This window comes from Falco peregrinus, chromosome 11 (assembly GCF_023634155.1).
Source record: "Falco peregrinus isolate bFalPer1 chromosome 11, bFalPer1.pri, whole genome shotgun sequence".
Classification (NCBI taxonomy): domain Eukaryota; kingdom Metazoa; phylum Chordata; class Aves; order Falconiformes; family Falconidae; genus Falco; species Falco peregrinus.
In genome coordinates, this window is record NC_073731.1 from 11,721,502 (window position 1) to 11,741,521 (window position 20,020).

At 35.4% G+C, this 20,020-nt stretch overlaps 1 protein-coding gene across 1 annotated transcript in view; it reads left to right on the top strand.

The window, feature by feature from the left end:
- The window catches only part of TTC27 (tetratricopeptide repeat domain 27), a 126,668-nt gene that overhangs the window by 15,144 nt on the left and 91,504 nt on the right, over positions 1-20,020 (top strand). The window contains exons 4-8 of the mRNA XM_055816414.1: positions 1,598-1,738; positions 4,507-4,609; positions 8,977-9,141; positions 13,101-13,237; positions 17,559-17,671. Of these exons, the coding sequence (XP_055672389.1) occupies positions 1,598-1,738; positions 4,507-4,609; positions 8,977-9,141; positions 13,101-13,237; positions 17,559-17,671 (659 nt within the window). The remainder of the gene's footprint in view (positions 1-1,597; positions 1,739-4,506; positions 4,610-8,976; positions 9,142-13,100; positions 13,238-17,558; positions 17,672-20,020) is intronic.

Sequence of the window (20,020 nt, forward strand, 5' to 3'; positions counted from 1 at the left end):
TTTAGAAAGTTATTCTCTGAGAAAGCTTATAGCTTTTTTTGCTTTCCAACTGAGTATTTTAAGTGCAGTCTACTTTGTAGAAAGAATCAAAAAGGAGCAGACAAGAAAAAAGTTTGTTAGACTTAAAATTATATTGTATCCTGTTACATGTGTGTGTAGGTTTTAAAAATTAATCTTTAACAGTACTGAATGGTGACTTTCCCTCTCAAAATCAGAATAGAGGTGTTGATAAGGCTGTTGCTTTCTGAATCACTAGAGGTGGAAGAGATCTAGTATACTTCCACTTGGCAGTTTCCTTCCTTTATTCTCAAGTGCTTTGTCAGACTATTGTAAGCTTTTTTTTCCATGGTGAGATTGAAATGACTGCAGTGATGTCGTGCAATAATTCCACTTGGAGTCAATAAAGTTCGAAGTTATTGTCTACAGAGTAAAAGTATTTTTGGTGTTAATGCAAAATAAATAACCAACAAACCTAAGCAAATCATGAATAAAAGGACTGAAGATTACTTTGTTATTATAAAGTGAACTAGGGGAGTAATGTGACTTAACACATTTTGTCTTCAATGTAACCTGTTGGTAAAGGCATTGAAAAGACTTTCAAATAACTTAGGAATTACATTATTCATTTAGTTTAAAAACCTGAAATGTGATTCAGATAACCTCTATCCTGATTGTGTAGCCTGAATAAGAATCTCTCAGGCAAGTGACTTCAATGAAAGCTGTCATTTAACCTTTTTGTCTTCTCTTTCCCTTCCATTCCCTTTCCTTGCCCCTTTCACACCAAATGAAAACAAAAGCCCTGCTTTTTTTAGTTTGCAAAGGAAACCTGCCATATGAGAACCAGGAATAAACTGATGAACTGACATCTCCCTGAGCCTGAAGATAAAGTGCCTGAATGCTTTCATTGCACTAAAAGGGAGAGAAGAATAGGTGACTGTCATCTGACAGTCACCATTGAGAGACAGATTCCCTGGAGAGCTACCTCAAGCCCATTAAGTAAAAGAATTACTGTAGACAACATCATACAAAAAGCATCCAAAGCAGGGAGAGGTTTTTATTTATTTGACAAAAGGAAGAATAGCTCTAATATTGCTACCCTGATGCCATTCTGACAGGAAACTCCCTCTGGGGACAGAAGAAGATAGCATATATTGACATCGCTGGAGGAATATTTAGTGTATTTGAGTGCTGTAGGATTAATTTAATTAACAAGTTATTTTATTTGTGTGATTAAAATTTGAATGGCATAGATTTACCAGAAGCTCTTCTCCTTAGATCATGGGAAGGATTATATTACTGGAATGTGTTTGGGGATAGTGTTGACTGGACGTATGCATTTCAGGTGTGAGGAAATCAGAGCCTTTCAGATCATGTTGATGTGGTGTATCAGGACAGCAAGAAACAAGGCAGAATTCACCATGACTTTGATAAAAGGTTGAGACTCTACGAGACTGTGATTTACTTTGTTTTAATGTTTTGAGCAGACTCTTTCCTTAAATACATGAATAGTTATTTTTCCTAGTTCTATATTACATTATTTGTTTATAAACTTAGTTATGTTTCCTGAAACTTGTCATTTCTTTCATTCTTCTTTCAGCCAAAAATGCTGCATGCAGCTGTTCTGAAGACACTGGTTCTAGATGGTGAATCAGTCTATACTTTGACTTCTCATCCTATTTTGCTGCTTATAGCCAGGATAATCCTTGTGAATTCAAGACACAAACTTGCATCTCTTCAGGTAAGAAACATGTGACTAATGATTATGACTGCCAGCTACTCGTTAATTGGTTCTTTCATTCTTTTCTACATACCTCATTGAATCAGTGTAACTTCCATTTCTTTTTCTGTAGCTCTGAGTTTTTTCCCCGCTAAGAAACAGTTCAGACAAAGTGATTACAATTAAACATAAGTATCTTTTTCTTAAGCATAAGGTCTTTTCTCACTTCTTCCCCAAAAGAGAAGAAAGATGCCTTCATTACCTGGAAAAAATAAAAAAATTAATAGGAAGCAACTTTTTTAAAAGACTCATATTTTGTGACAATATTTGGGGGGCGGAGGGGGAGGGGAGGGGAGGAATACCCTATAATGCAGCATACATATATTATGTCCTTTTTAAGAGGCTTTGAGATACTGTTAACCATTACTGTATGAATTCTGAGCCATGAGTTCTAGATGTTAAGGAAGTCCTCTCTTTCGTTTGTCATTGTCTTCTACTTCTTCTGCAAGCATCCATGTGGAGGCTACCTTAATTCTCTGTTATGCTTGTACATTAAAAATAAGAAGATATGATGAACCTCTTCTTGAGAGCGTTTTTGTCTCTACCTCCTTTGTAGTTTAGCATCAGGCTGGTTGGTAGCAGGACTCTCTGGAACTGGGGGACTTTTCACAGCAGCAACTTCTCTTTATTGCATTCCATTCGAACAGAATTTGGCTGGAGATCAAAATGCCACATGGTTCCTCTTTATGCTTGGCTGACAACATCCATTCCCAGCTGGGTCTTTGTATAAGTGATGAATTAAACTATGTGGGAGATATTGGCTGTACTGCGTTTCTGGAAGCCAAGCTCTTCCATCATTTTCCCTGTTATTCACAGATGAGTGCTGTTGAATTTCAGCAATTGGGTCAGTCAGGGAGGCAGAAAATGTACCTGGTATAAAGAATTCCCTTGCTGCCTCCCTTCAGACTGACATAATGGGGGGCTGCCTTCTGCCCAGTGGAGGTTCAACTACTTGTGGCTACGTCAAGTTTGGATAGGAGTTCAAAGGCAACAACTGATAAAAACTACTTTCATCAACAGGTCAGTGTAGCAATTAAAGCTTGTCATTCTTTCTCGTCTCAGCTTGATTCAAGAGAAGTCTTTTAATACTTCTGCTTCTTTAAGTTCAGTGCAAATAAATTTTAAACAGGATAAAATAATTCAAAAGGTATTATCTAAAGGATTCATAAAGCCCTGCTTTATTAAAAAATGCTATTGTACATGGAAGATCAAATGCTTAAAAATCATCCAAAAATTCTTAACTTGGCTCCCAAAAATCTAATATTGCCAATAAAATATTGTAGAAAGCTCAACTGGCTTACCTGAAACTATATAAATATGTTCTCTCTGATTCTAACATTTCTGAGTGGGAAGCATCAGGCCTCAGGAAGCTGTGTCATTAAGTTGGATACTCAGTTGTGTGGGAAAATGAGTACTTGATTGTATAAATCTGAAGTAATTTGAAACTTACTTAAATTGCTTTAGGTTTCTAATAAGTGATGAAATATTGGGATTTGACCTTTTCTAAAAATCTGTTTGTGTGCTTTTACTCTGTTCAACTTGATATCAAAAGTAATCTTTCATTGCTTTTTGAAATAGATGCTATTATTCTTTTTGATGGTTCCTTTCTAGGGACATCACAGTCAACTACATGTGATTGGTTTAGATGTTTATGCTTGAATACTGTACAGCCCTTAGGTTGGTCTGATATAAGCATACCTGTATAAAATGTTCAGAAGATGGGTACCTCTCAGAAGCATTTAAACATCTGTTTCATAGAAAATCATCAGCATGCTAACAGCAGCAGAATAACTAGAAATCATTACAGCCTGTGTAGAGTTGTGCCATATGTTCACAGATTATAATCTGCAGTATAATTTTGAAAATATAATATTATATTATCAGTTAGCATTGCCATGCATTTCCACCTGGTGCAGCTAGAGAGGGATAAGATATGCTGGGAAACTTGTTTTGTGTACCCAGCTTTCTAAAATCGGGTATTTCCTGAGCTGTGATTCAGCTCTGCTATAGAATGATTAATTAGTTCAGTAAGGTATTAGCCCTTCAGAAATTCCACATACAAACATTAATACTTTCAGTCATAATTGTAAGGTGCTCTCATGAGCAGTTCTGGTCCTTTTCTACCTTTCTCAGTCACCTTTCTACCCCCACCCGAAGAAATAAGATAAGATTAAACAGAACAGGAAAAATTGCATAGAAAGACATAATTTGATGACCAGAAATACTGAATAGTGAGGAGTGAGATTGTGGCTGTCTACTAAAATCATGAATGTGATGCGAAAGAAGATAAGTAAGAAGCAGGGGGTTTTCTGCTGCCTTTTTTTTTCTTTCTCTCCCTTTCTGTTATAGGAATTAGGAGATATGAAATCAAAGTAGTAAGTGGCTGCTCCAAAATAAGCACACACAAGTATTTAGCTTAGTTTCTGTTCACAGAGTTTCTTACCATAGTGTTGTCCTAAAGACTTGCAGGATTCAAAGAGCAGCTAGAGACATTAACAGAAAAAGCCCATCAGACTTAGAGCACTGTAGAGCTGCTCAACTATGTTCATCTTTAAGCTAGGTTAGTGCTCACTCTTTAGAACAGCTATTTTGGATGGGGTTGTATTTTTTTTTAGAAATCGGAATCAAATAGTTTACAAAATCTGTGTTTTAAGGCCCCTTACATTTTTTCCTGTTTTAGAAAGGATCTATACTTGTTATTAACTTGAAATATCCCTATTTTCTTTCAGACATTATCTTGGTGGACTCTAAGATGTGTGAATATTCACCAGCAGTTGTTAGAGGAGAGATCACCTGAGCTATTTACTCTTGCCCAGACCTGTATAGAACAAGGTACATTTCTAATTACTTGGTTTATTGACCTACAGCATGAGTTGTAAGGTATGGAGGAGGGGAACTTGTAGGCACAGCTCTCACAAAGTGATGCTTATCAGATGCTTATGTAACTAGAGAGTAGAGAGGGAACAGAATTCACTTAAATTGACATGCACTTGTACGGCACGTGCTATTTTTGGCCTTCAAGATGAAAATGGGAATATGTGATTGTAGACAAAGGTTTTCTTCCCCTGTGCTTAGAACTGTTAACTTATCACAAGTTCACTTGAATCCATTCTGTAGGTTTTATTCCTTCTTTAAAGAGCTCATTTGTTTTGAAAAAGGGAATGCCCTTGTTCTTCTGTATCTTCAGATAAACTTTTTTCCTTTTTTCTCTATTGCCACCTAAGTTTTGAGATTTGTTACCTCTGTGCATTATACATAGAGAAAATAGACAACATTAAAACTAAATTATGTAATATATATATTGATGTTTACAAAAGCATAAGGTAGAAAGTTAAAATGTAATTATATTGCTTGGGTTTTTTTTCTAAGACGAATAAACTCTTTATATAGGCTGTTAATGTCATTTGCTACAGCAACTGGTATAGCAGGGAAAAGGAGGCAAGCTTTTATGTACATTTGCCCCTCTGCAATTAATTAGCTAAAGATTCTTCATTTAATTTCACAAACCTGAAATTTTCAGCCAATTACATTTAAGGAATTTTCTGTTGCATCTAGAGATGAATTGTCATATGTGTTTTGTTTTGATATATTTGATTGCCGCCTTTGGCAATCTTAAATGCCAAAGTTTCAAGTCTCTCCCCTCCTACTACACCTTAATGGAGCTTTTTTGATCTGAACCATATGGAGGTTCAGGCCATGCAAATTATATGTAAAATATGAAGTGGATTTTGCTCCTTCAAGAACTTCCAAAAGGGCAACAAAGATGATAGTACAGTAATGGAACTGAGCAGAGGATTTTATTTGGTCTCTGCAGTGAAGAAGAAACTGACAGTGCTCTTACTGGATGCTAAAAGGACTGGAGTGGAAGGATTTTGTTGCAATTCATGTAAACTATTTTTGGTTGGTTTGGGTTTTTTATACTCTATTATTTTGAACTAAATTCTAGAGTTATCTTGCACAGGTATGGGAATCTTAAGGTTAAAGTTTACTTATTCTTTAGTCTGTAACTTTAAAATTTCTAGTTCTTGGAAAGTTGGAAGTGTTGCTGATTTGACTCACATGCTAGAAAGTAATTGACAGGCGTAATTTAAGCACATCACGATAAATTTGTTGGCGTGTTAATTTATAGGCTAAGGACTGGGGAATGGGGGTTGGACTTCAAAAGGTGCAAAGAATGAAATCTAAGTCGCATTTTTCATTTCCAAATGAAATTACAGGAAATTGAGTTTTACTTCAAAAATGGGTGTTGTCGGTGTAGTGCGTTAGTCTTACAAGTTTAGCCTGTTTATATGCTTGTATTTAAAATAAAAATTCCTTAAAATGGGAATTCCAAGATCTGTTGTAAAAGCTAATCTCACACCTACTTCTCATAGTCTTTTTAGAAATAGTTGCATAGAGGTGGTTAACTGATCCAGAGAGGGTTATTTTCTTTAGTTTGATGGTTAGGGGTAAGCTTTCTGAGACAAAACTGTTGTTGCTTATTTTTATTTGTTGCTTATTTTGAATATTTGTGTTAGGTTTTACAGTACTTCTAGAATGGTGTATTTTCTAAATATTTACCTAAAATATCTATACATTTTATATTATGAAATGAGTGCTAGTGTGCTTTATTCAGGTAAGAAAGGTTAAGGAGATGTTTATAATATTTTTTGAAAAAAGCTTAGAAACTGTAAATAGTCTTCTGCTCATTTCTAGGTAATTTTTTGTTGTTGTTCTGAATGTGTGTTCCATAGATGCCCAGCATCAAAGATATTTAGATGCCAGTGGTTTTGCAGCTCTGAGTCTTGCAATTCTTGTTTGACAGAATAGTTTTATTATGTTAACTCCAGAGAATGGGGAGCACATCAAAACACTTTTGGGTTCTGCTAAGTAGATAAATTCTCTAATAGAGAAATTTGTAGCACATTTATGTGACTATTTCTTCTTGGAAATACCTAAAAACTTGGAACAAAACTGAAAGTAATATAAAATTAATTAAAACTGACTAGATGGTACTGCGTAGAGGTACAGTAGTTTGTGCAGCCCTCATCTGTGTAGAGGATGCTGCTGCATATGCACAGATACTAAGTTGTTAGTTTTCAGTGAACTGTTTTGAGACTTAAGAGAAGATGATGTAAAGTATGTTTGAACTTAGTGAGGTTTTCCAGGCAGTTTTTGCTGCATCTGTTTGTTTACTTTCTAATTAAAGCCATCTGGTATTTCAAACAAGTACCTTCATATTCCATAAAAGAAGTATTTAATAAACCTTTAAGAAGTCTTTGATTAGGGCTTGAAAAACCCACTTGCTTGTTCTGAATCAACTTGACTAGAAAACTTTGTCTTAATTACTAGAGAAAAAAGACCTTAAAATTCAAGAGAAATTATGTTTTCTGTTTAAAATACATTGTTCTCAAGTGTAAGGTCAACATAATCACCTGAATAGAAGACAGCTGCAGTGATTCCCTGCTGGTCTGAAGCAGCAGTTGGTATAAAACCAACAGGGCTCACTGCAGTTTTCCATCCACTTGGCTCTGTGCCAAACATGGTATGGGGTGCCAGAGGGCTGTCTTAAGTTTGGGTCATCAGTGCTTCTGTGCCACTACAACAATACTAGCAATGATGTGAAGCTGTCTACAAAGGTTCACTTACCAAGTTTTGGGATTAGCACTGTACATGATCTCTAGATAGGCAGTGGTAAGACTGCTTCTCAATGTATCTCTTTAGTTTGTTAAAGCAGTGTATATATACAGTTTTAGCACAAGTAATTTTGTATTCAGATCACTGAAACTTACTAGCTGTGGAAAATCAAGTGGTAATGTATGATTATAGACTATAAACTGGTTTTTTATTATTTGAAATTGAATCAAAATCATTCTGTTCTAAAGCTGCATTTTTGTGTGGTTTCCACAGGTGTACCTGCACATTCTCTATCCTACTTTAGCTGCAAGCCATCGGAGCAATATTTTTAAATTACTAATTTGCTTTCATTAAACAAAATCTCTAAATTCAGACTTTGAAAAAAGTGAAGTTACTAGGCAGGATTTATCCATGCAAATTCTTATTTGCTGAACTAAAAAAGCTGTGTAAAAATATGTTCAGATGTCACAGCTTTCTATATTAATCGAAAGATTTTGAGAATTAACAAATGGGGGGGGAAGCCTAGGAGGTTTAAACAATAAAATCTGTTCAGGCTAGAGTTGACTGCCAATCTCTAAATTAAAAAGTCAGATAAAAACGTTAAAATAAATCCTTGATAATACTAGTTTTTCATATAGTAAGATTTTTTTACTAGTCTTAATAAACACATTTGAAAAACTAAGCATCCATTAAGCAACACAGCATCTATGTTAACCTTGGGTACCAGTCTTTTTATGTGCTATGATGATGTGAGCTTTTAAAGAACTCTATTATGTAATATTTTCTTGCCAACTAAATAAAGCCTGAAGCAAAAAAACCCACTTCCATTTAGGAATAATTCACATTGTTTTCAACCTAATGATCTGTATTTTACTATACAATAATATTCTTTTGTCATTTACTGTATGTTGATAGATAGAATTTAAATATATAAGCATTACAAATGCTTTCATGCTGGATGAAAAAAAAAAAGCCAGATCTTCTTTCCTAAGGATTTCAGATTTATTTACCAAGGTATTTTCTCCTGTTTGGATGGAGAGCATGATTTTAGCACTGAGCAAATCAGTAAATATAAAAAACTCCAAGCAACACCCACCCACCTACACCCTGGTCCAAACAAAAAGCAACCAAACAAAACCCCCCTCGAGAGTTCTAAGTTCCCATTTAGAGCTCAGTCTGCTGGTGACACTTTCTCATTGGAAGCCTGCTACTTAAGGGGAGGGTATTTCTTCAATATTCCTGTATTCTGAGTTCCTATGTTCTTTAGCAGGTCCAAGACAATTAGAGTTGTTTAATTCCTGCAAAGGTAATATATCCCGACTCAACTTTGCTGTAAAATATAAGTGAATACTAAACTTATTCTAGTAGTAATCCCTAGATATAAAAGTTGAAAAATACTTTAAATAGTGTTTATCTTTGGTACACTGACTGTAGATTATTTTTTTTCAAATGTGTGGAGGTATAAAGAGCAACAGGTCTGCTTTAAGCATTACAGATTTTCTCTCCTGGTATTTTAAATGTATTTTTAAAATATCATACACCTGGACTGTATCCTGATAGCTTTTCTTTTTCTTAATTTGCAGTGGCAGAAGCAGAAACTTTGTTCACAGGTGGTGAAAGCTGGCACTTAGCAGTTCAGTTCCATCTTGAGTGTGCCTATACATTTTTGTATTATTACGAGTATAAAAAAGCTAAACAATGTTTCAATACGGCTAAAGACATAACAAAACTTCAGATTAATCTTACAGGTAAGTTTTGCTTGTACAGTCCATGGGGATGGTTGGTTGGACCAAACTAACGGCTTGTTGGGGTGTTTTACATATCCAAGTAAAAAAGAACTGTATTTTGAAAAATCTTGACTTTTAGTGGGTAGGACTTATATGTCTTCTAAGAAGTAACATTGCTTGGAAGTATGCCATCTAGTTACAATATCATCCCAAATATGGGTGTCTAAGCAGATGTGGTATTACAATCCTTCTTTCTTGTGTTTCATACCAAATTCTAGGTCTAGTTGTCTCTGTTACGGGAATCCTGAAACTAGTTGGGGTCATGATGAATAATTTTGTTTGTTTGTTTGGAGACCCTTATAAATAAGTCTGCCTGATAATTTGTTGCAGCCTTTCACCTTTTATGCCACTTGCCCAGATATACTCCATGTGAATAGCGTTTAAAAGTCACTTCCAGGACTGTTGTTATCACAGGAAGTAAGTAGAAAAGTCAAATTTCTGATGAAGAGAAATATAAAGGACTCAATCACTATGGAGACTTTATAAGTACCCTTTCAGAAGCTTTGGAGTCAGGCAGATCAGATTGCTGCACTTGCAAATTCATTTAAAATTACATGTATAGATGTGGGACCGTTTGGTCAAGCCGGTCCTGCTAGGTAATCAAAATGATATAAAATGCACACCTTTCCTGTGTGAGAACTTTTGATTGTGCCTAAGTAGAAATGCCAAAACCTTGATACAGTTATTTCCATACACTTAATAGTGGAGGGCACTATGGAACTGAAACTTGCAATCTCTTTACCTATGACACCACTGCATGTCATTAGCTGTTCCTTTATATTGAGATTGGAGCTGCAGCTACCCCTGCTTATATCCCAAATCAGTTTAATATTTTAATTTAAAACAACAAACAAAAAACCTGAAAACACACATGAAAAGTAATCCAGCAACTTTTCTGGAACTCCTTGCTCATTTTTTCAAAGCTTTTAAAGGTTTACTTTAAAAATGTATTCTTTGCATAGCTATGAATTTATTATATTAAATGGCATCTGTTTAAAATGTCGGAGTTAATTTCCGTATATTTGTTTGAAGAAATTCCATGCATTTCAATTGATACTACCCTCTTTTCCTATGTGCAACATGTACTGTATGTATGACACATTCTATGTGTGGCATGTACTGCAAACTTGATGTTATAAGGTAGTTTTGTTTAAAATTAACCTAATTTTTTCTTGTTTTTTTTTTATTAAAAACATCAGTGCCTGTGATGATGCTCAAGCTATAAAAAATTAGTTAACTAAGAACAAGTAATATCAAAGTGGCAGGTAGCTATTCACTGATACTCCTCAACTTACAGCTGCATGTTGGATATTTTTTCCCCCCTTTAAAGGAGATCTTTAGATTTTGGATGAGCAATTTCCTTAAGTCTAACTTAGGAAAAAACCTCTTGTTTGGAGGGGAGAAAAAAAGGTTTGGATGCAGTGGAATTATTTGTATTTCTGATTATTTTACCAAGAGGTTATGCTAGTCCCAGAGAGATTGTGGTGATAGTCTCTTGGAAAAGTGTTGTGAAACTCCTAAAAGTTCTGTGGTTTATCTCCATAGATCTATTAGAATAGTTATGAAGGATGTCTAACCTAAAGGCAAACAAACTGAACTGAATATGTGGGAATTGTTGGTATTCTAGACAAATTCATTTGACGTGCATGTTTGTACTAAACAGAAGGAATGTTACATCATCAAAAAAGACTTTGCTTTAATGTAAAAATTCAACTTCTAGGAAAGACCTTTTTAAGGCTTTTGGAAGGAATTTCCTTTTTAGGAAAGGATTTTAAGAGGGTTTTATTCTGTAATGATTGTAATCCTTACGAGCTGAACATTTAATTATAGCATGGAAATGTATGCTGTTTTTAAAGACAGAATTTAGAACCAATGTTTGTCAAAGTTATTTTAGAAATGTGTTAATAAATCATACTTGGTTTTGCTTTTTTAAGTCCCATTAAGCCAGGTCTGTGCTGTATTCATCATTTATTAAAAGCATCCTTATGTCCCTCATGATGACTCACAAGCGTCAATAACTCCACAAAAAAAAGAGAAGGCTATGGTCCTTCTTGCATATAAATTTACTAAAATGAAGGATTGTAATCCAAAATAAATTTAAGTTCAACAGATCTGGAGGATTAATAATACTGAACTCTGAGATCTGCATGTTATCTGCTTGCTTTCATGCCCAGTAATGCACCCTTGGGAACTTTTAATGTGGAACAGAAAGTAAAGTCTCTGTACAGATTCCTCTTTTGTGAGGATATATGGTGGTGTAAACCAAGCAAATTTTCCCCCCAGCTTAATCACATTTGATTTTTATTTTTCAAATGAAAATTACCATGTTTTGTCCCTGTAACAGCAATAATTTCTTTGCTTAAAAAAATACGGGGGGGGGGGGGGGGGGGGGGGGGTGTGCATCTCAGAACGTAAACAAATCACAGTTTCTGGGTAGTAGCAAGTAAATTTATTGGTAACCAGCATAACTCTGCAAGTGCTTTATTCAAATGTTTAAGCAGTAAGACATAATAGGAGGCAAATTACAGCAGCATGATTTTCAAGCATTATTAAAAATGAGAATTGAGTGCTACTGCATAAAATTAATATGAATGAGTACCCAATATTTCTCGCTTTCTGTGTCTCTTCTCTTCTCTGCAGTGTGCCTTGTGATATTTTTAGAACCTTTTTCTTTTCTTCATGAAGTCTTAACATAGGGCTTTCCTATTAAAAGGGGTAATTGGCAGAAAAGGAGAAATCAGTTTAATTTCTGGCTTCCCTACTGCTCTCTTTCCACATCCAGGAAGAAAAAGGGGTGACTGCTACTTCAGTGTGTGTGCCAGGTGATTCTTACCGACAATGGCCTCATCTTCTGGCCTTCAATACATGAGCAGTCGATCATCTTTACCTCAAAGATTTTATGTGCTGCAGAATATTCAAAATTATAATGAAATTAAGACCTTGGTCTTAATTGGCTCTGCAAAAGCAACAGTGGGTCGGCATTCAGTCCTCCATTTCTGTTATTTAACTTTCACAGTTCACATTATGTGAGCATTGTATCATAGTCATAATAAGCAAACAAACCTCCAGATTTTACAGAGTAACTTTTAGATCCATTTTGGCTCTGGTTAGAATTTTGTTATTTCAAGTTACTGTCCTGAAGTAATTCTATGATTTCTTTGACTGCAGCTTGCAAACAGGTTGCTAACGGAGGAAGAACAAACATGGTTTGGTTTTTTTTGAATTTAGTATAAATGGCAATTGCCACCCTAAAAAAACTGGTAAAAGTTGACTGAGGGTCCAATAAAGAACTGAAGAAACAACACTGAGAGGAATTTCACATTGTGCATTCTGAATATTGATTAATTTAGTAGACAGCCTTCATTAGCTTGCTGTTTCACTCCCTCCCGTGTTAATTTTACAGTATCTTATATGTTGTATTATAGTAACGTCACGTCTGTGATCCTTCTTTGTAGACCTAAGCCTTCAAATGAAGATTTGAATACTTAAAATGATGGCCTGTAAGATATTATGGCGTTTTCATTTGCCTAAGGGTCTCAGTGTTGTCATTAACTTTTAGCAGGCAAATTGAACAATTGATTGTGGTTTATTGCTGAGGAATAAGTAGGGAATGCATGAAACTTGATCACTGAGTTTTCAAGAGACAATATGGTGGGCCACAGGGAATTTACCTAAAAGTGGCTTTGCAAGAGCCATCTAGCTGTTTGTATGTTTGTAATACATATTTCTTTGTATGTCATAGCTACCAGTGAAAATGCATGTAGTTCACTGCAAAGAGATCAAGCAGAGTTAAACCACTGCTAAAGTTTATAGGTTAATTCTCATTGTGTTTCTCTTTATTTTGCTTTTTTGTGAGCATCTTTTAGTATGTTACTGGGTTTTGGTGTTCATAATACAAACTTACCTCTAATTTTCTGTAGGCGCTTTGGGGAAGAGAACACGATTTCAGGAAAAATACGTTGCACAGCTTATTTTGGATGTCCAAAGAACAGATGGGTTTCTCCTTCCTCACAGTGAGCTAAGTCCAGCTCCAACACCTCTGGAAAACTTAACAATGGTATGTATTTGAGAAGAATTACAATAATTTCTTGAAGTGAAAACATTCTGAAGCTTTTCTTGGGTGTTTGCAAAAGGGCAAAGTGTGTGGTACCTAAGATAAACTGGATTTTTGAAAGTTTTTAGAAAAGACGAGAGACAGTTCTTTGCCTAGTATTGAAGGACATGGGATAAAATGACATATGCCTGTCTGCAAGGCAGATGTGGCTACTCAGCTGAAAACAGGTGAGAAACAGATTTTCAAAATAGTCTGCAAGGCATCACATAAGTGTACAAATTCCGAAGGATTGACAGCCATGTTTAGTAACGGTGTGAAGACAGGAAATCAGTCTTGGTATTCCTACTGGCATGAATTATGTGATTTGGCCCTACTGATCTTAAGGATGTGCATGATGCCTTCAATTATAAATTGCTCAACAACCACTGAACTGTTTTGGGATGGCATTTTTTCTTCATAAGGAGAAGCTCTGGTCAGGATTTAAAGTTATCTCTGGCTTCTTTGGCAAGTTCAAATAAATTGAAGCATTATGGTCCAAGATTTGTTCTTCAGGTTAGAAAGCCTTTACAAAAAAAGTCATGTCTTGGTAGACTTCCCGATCAAGCAGAGATTTTAAGCAAAAAAATTGAGAATACACAAATATCTTAGGAGAATATCCTAGATTTTTTTTGTAGTCCGTTAGTATGTCCTTAGTGTTGTATTTGATTTGATGAAAACAGATTGACTGCATATATGTCACAACTTGTGCTTATGATAGAACTATGTATAGCAACCCCTTTAAAGACAGTGAGAGCTCAAGGGAGGCCACTTAGTGTCAGTTACAGACTTCAAGTGAAACTTACCTGGAACTAAATGATAGGATGCGTTGTTCTTGGGAAGTCACTAACTGGGATATTGTATGACTGTGTTTTCCAGTTATTCACAGCTTCCTGAAGAGTTTGCCTTTGGAGTCTATATCTCATCAGAACTTCAGTTTGGAATAAAATAATGACATCATTTCAATAAAAATGGCAACACTGTTTCAGGTTGTAGGTATAACCTGGAATTAAATATATTATCCTTGCTAATAAAATATTATATTCGTATGTCCTTGTAGTGAACAAACCCAAAGCTGCTGAAGTAAGTTTAGCAGAGAGTTTGAGAAAGAAAATAGGGTATTTGGAACCATTAAAAATTAGTCATGCTTGTGAAATCCACACTTTCCTACTTAAATTTTATTGAATGTATCTTGAAAGTAATGCTACAGAAAGTAAGCACATCTGCTCTCTCTGAAAAGTAAAAATGTGATGCTAGAAAGGACTTGAGAGGTTTTGGCTACAGGGAGGGAGTTGAATTTTGTGCAAGTCTGAGTGACTGTGTCATGTAATTCTGTCATACATTACTCAGGCTGCCTGTTAAGGAAAGTTAGGTTTTCTGTTCCCACAGTCTACCTTTAAAAAAAACAAATCAAAATATCAAACCCTTTTATTTCTGCATTTTGTGTGTGTGAGAAATTATAGTAAATAGTATTAGTAGAACTATGTGCTGCTTTGAGGAAAACCTGAGATATTTCAAGTTCAGACATTTTATTAGGTTGTGTGTGAGTATTCTGTCACGGGTATTAGATCAGGCTTGACTAAGTAGACTCTCCATGTGTGTGTTGAATTACCAATTAAAGATTTGGGGTTTTTTCCCCTTTTTCTAGCATGTCTTTATTGATAATGTAGTATCAAAATACACCTTATTCATGTGGTCTGTCAGTATTAACTTTAACAGTGAAACCTAGTGTTTCTTTTGCCAATCTGGTCTCAAATTTGTTATCTTTGAGTGTATCCTGAAGTTCTTATAGCTAAAGTTGGAGTTAATGCTGTTTCCCATTTGCCAAAAGCTTCTGACAGCATTGTTGCATCTCTGTCCAAGTTTAGGGTGGATGCTTGATGTGTACTTTTAGAAGACTATTCATGGCAAATGTATAGAAGCTTAGTCTTGAAAGGTGCTGAGAATCACTACCAAATTAACATATGCATACAGAAAGCCAAAAGGTCTGTGATCATGTTGCAAAATTATTATAGGGAATTTTTCTTCTCCTCTCCAGTGTTCTTATTTTACATCTGCCATTTGCAGATAAATGAAAATACTCATTTATCTAAAGATAGGAATTATACAGGGTGAGTGGAAAATTTCCTAAGAGAATTATATACTCTGCCAGTATGTATAAAGGTCAAGTTGAGACTGGCCACACCTAATTTTCATCTCCTGTTTTAGAGTGTTTGCTTCTATGGTCTTAAAGTTCTCCCCCTATTATTGTTCAGTAAGATGACTGAACAAGTTATTTTGCAATTAAGTAGTCAGTAATTTAATTCAATTAAAAATATAACAAATATAGCAATGAGACCTATTGTTTGACTGATAGCTGGGCTGATTTCAGGTCAAGTGCTTCCTGCTTCCCGCGGTACTGAGCAACTGTTAGATGGCACTGGAAAGAAGACTGTTTGCATTTCAAAATAAATATTTGAGGTTGTAAATTCAGAGCTTTGCTCACAGGTCAGTTTCTGTGAAAGAAAAACCTCAGGCTTGAGGTGATGCATAAGGACTCTTGATATGAAGCAGTATGTTGAAATAGTGTGATTAGTTTTAAAAAATTCAGAGCTGTTTTTATGTTTTGGGGGAATGAGTAATTTCTTTGTAAATCTAGGAATGGAAGTCATGCGTTAAAACTCTAGCATACAGTTGCAGTACAGTTCAGTTGATCAATATTCATAATGAGGTTAAAGCAATTAGTACTGTTTATGTAGGCTAGATTTTAAAGGTTACGTAGACCAGAAGCTGGAAATTTTTAATGAATTGCCTTGTAACATAAATTATGATTTAATTTGTATCTAATGAAGTGATATCATTATACTAGTATAGTGCTCTGTTCTAAAATGATTTCTGTCTGGAAGTGGTGGATAATCCTTACGTATGCTAATGTAGTAAGAGAAGAAAATGATGGTATTAAATATGCCTTTAAGAGTGGCAATGTCTTCATTATTGCCTTAAAATAAACATATTTTATTCATATTCTATGTCAAATCACAGCTTACACTTATATAGTGATAAAACAGTGGTGATGAATGCAGATAACCCACTTCAAAGCATTCCTGTTTACTTTTTCTTTTGTGAATCCTCATTTTGACCTCGCCAATCGAAGAGATTCATCAGAAACAGCTACTACTAGGACATGAAGGGAAATTAATAGGAAGTTTGAAAAACTTAATAAAATCCATTTTCTGTTTTTAATAGGTTATAAAAACTACTACTGCTAACTGAAAAATAGTAGTACGCTAATTGGTTTAATGACTGGGGCTTTTTTGTTCTGATTTTGGGGTTTTTTTTCAAGGGAGGGAGAAATATTATTACAGCTACCTCCTTCTTGCTTGCAGCCAAAGGAATCTTTTGTTGTTTCCAAACACACAAATATTTATATTTGTGCACAGCAATTTACACTTTTCAGCCACAGATCATATTACTTTGTTCTTTAAGTTAAATGACTGACAATAAACTTCAGGTAGCATACTTGTTTGTAACAGTTAAACTGAATACTCATTAAACAATTTGTTCCAGAGGAAATTTGATGAAAAGTCAGAAGTACTTGTCCAGAAGCAAACCTTTTCAGTATACCCTTTCTTGTTTTTACCAGGACAAAGTATCTGGAGGTGCTGACTCAGTGGCTTGTTTTCAGTTGTGTTTCTTTAATTTGTAAACTCCTTTAAAACAAACAAACAAAGAGAAAAAGGAAAAAAAAAAAAAGAGGAGGACCACTTCCCTGTGTAGGGAATTCAACTGTATTGGCAGAAGCCATGCTTTACTTAGTGGTACTTTGCTGATACTTTAAAAGAAATCCATACATTCCCAGAAGTCCATGGTTGCTAGTCTGAAAACCTGCCTGTTGGGAAAGCGTTTAACGTTAATCTGTTTTAGCATGTGTGTGCATGTATATGCATGTGTATTTATATAGAGATATATATAAAAGGAGGAAATTTTTTATAATACTACAACCAACAATTTGAAAAGGAAAATCCCCTTCAGCCTTTAAGTAGAAAATCAGTATTCAGGTAACCTTAAAATTGCTCTGAATGCTGTTCCTCCTGCGTGATAACCAGTATCCTCATAGCAAAAGTCATTTGGATGGTGCTGTCTTCTACTGGCTTGGCCAGTTACTCTGTTGTAATCATGGTAAATTACTTTCCATTGTGTCATTTTCTGATCTTAATATTACCCTTTTTCAAACAAGTCTATATTTTTATTTTGAAGGCATAATTTTTCTGCAAATGTTTATTTTAAAATATTTTTTCTCCTCCAACAGAATTATGATTTAAATGATGATACAGTGCTTAATGAGATAAAATTAGCAGATGCTGATCAGTACCAGGTACCTGATTTGTGTGCAGAAGAGCTTGCTGTAATCCTTGGAATATGGTAAGTTAGTTCATAGTTACTTAAAAACAAAAATACAGCATGAACCATTGTGATAATGAAATCCTGAAGTGGTGAATTGATGGGACTTTTTTTTCCCTTCCTTACATAATCTGGCTAAAATGCTGGAAGACTTGCATTATACATGGGTAGAATTTTGAGTTATCTCAGGGTGAACATTCAGAATTTCAGCAATGTTTCATTAATTGCTATATTGTTCTTTGTGCCTCAGATTAATCGAGTTTCAAATGTCAGGTGGCATTAGATACCATATGGTAATGACACTTGGATAAATTTTGAAAACATATTTCGAAGTCTGCAATTGTCAGCTTCCTATGAGGGTTAACCGTGCCTTTCAAGCAAAAAGCTGCCCTGCTGTTCAGTGCAATGGGAATACTCCATTGCTGGTTACAAGCTATAGTACAAAGTCTGTGTGGGTTTGCGCCTAAATTTTTTTTCCCGGCTTTCAGAAATTGTATGCTACATGGGTTTTGGAAATGGCACAGAAGAACAAAAAGCAGCTTGAGATTGGAGGATCATAAGCTGGCTGCTAATGAATATCCTCATTTTGTAATAGAGAAATACTTTTTTTTTTTCTATGATGTAGTGGTCATTTAGCTGATGACAGTTATCACACAAGTTTTTGAGTGTCTTTTCTTTGTAAAGTATTAGTACATTGAAGTAAAAATGTTGACTTTGATGCAGTATTCATCATTAATATCTCAAAGCACTTTTCTGATCTACAAGTTGCAAAATGATGGAATCTGCAGTGCTGCTGAAATACATCGTGCAAGTCAGAAGAAGGCTAGGAGCTGAACAATGAGTGAATCCTAGTTCCCACATTTTAGACCGCTGTTTCCTCTGGGAGGGCACATGGATGTTGTAAGATCTATCTTTGTGATAGGGTGACAGCAATAATGGGCCAGTTATTAGGCCCACTAGTCAAAATTTTAAGTTATTTTTCCCTTTCTTGTCCCATAAGGTGGAGTGAAGAGTGTTTCCTTTCATATAGCCTTTTCTCAGAATGCAGCTTTTTGAAGGGCCAGATATTTGCTTGGCTATATAGTTGAAGTCAAATGTGAAGTTGCGTATCAGTGGTTTCAGCTATGCCCTTTAACCATTCAGCCCATCCACTGTAATCAGGAATTCATGAGTGCAATACGTACTGTGGCTTCGTATTTCCTTTATAACCCAGGTCTTAACCTTACTTTCTTTTCTAGGCCACATCTAGATCTAGTTTGAGGACAAAGGAGTGAAGAGTGGGTTGACATAATATTCTTGGCCCAGTCACTTCCAGTCTTTCACACTGACTCAAGTCAAGGCAAAGCCTTCCCCTTCTTGAGAAGCATTTTCATGTGCACTTCATTTTTTTTAACACAGTATTGTTTTATATTCAGATTATATCATCCCTCCTGCTTCCACCCTTCTGAAGGAAATTCTAATTTTTCTGTTGGTCTTTCTCTCTCTTTTTTTTTATTTTTTTTAATGAAAGGGTAGAATTTGAATTTTACATTGGCTGGCTGCATAGTAGGTTTCTTGACCGCAGTATGTCACTTTGAAACCACCACTGTCAGGCTCTGAATAGTGGCTAGAAACCATATTGACTGCCAGCTCTGTGTGTACATTATATTCCTAGTGCTATGTGACTTTGGCAGGACTGAAGGCAAGAAGCTCATGTTAAAAACTAAGAACAACCAACAAAAAATTGAAAATCAGTGTTCCTTCCCCATAGGAATGGTAAATGCCATTCAGTGGGTGGGATAATATTAAGCAGCTGAAACTGTTTCAGTCATAAATGGAGACAAGGCTTGATATCCAGCCATGTTGCAGAAGTGTTAGCAGAATGCCAGCTTTGAGAACTGTACTTCTGAGGGGGTTTAGGGTAGAACCCTCGTGACTGAGTAGAGTTTAGGCCTGAATTGCTGGCCATGCCCTTGGTGTTTATATCAGCTGTTGGCATATCAGTTGGCAGGGAAGCATATACATGTTAAAGCATTTAGCATTGGCTTTTAAACAAAACATAGTTCTCAGAACTTAGCTATGGCAGATTCCTTGCTTTTCTTTAATGCTAGAGGACTTCAGTTCTGTAAAGCAAATACCTCATTTTGTAATAGATAAGTTGGCTTTAGAATTCCTTTAAGTTTCCAAAGCAGTTCTAACTAGACTTTGTTTTAGGTCAAGTCCCACCTTAATGGTATCTGTTGTTGACTACCATTGTCAGCAGTGGATGTTTTTTCTAATGCAAATAAACTTCTAGAGACCAACCTGGTTTATTGAAGAAAGGCAGCCTGCAGATAGAGAGAGTAAATGTGAGCAATTTTTTTTCACATTTCACTGTGCTTGCTAGTATTG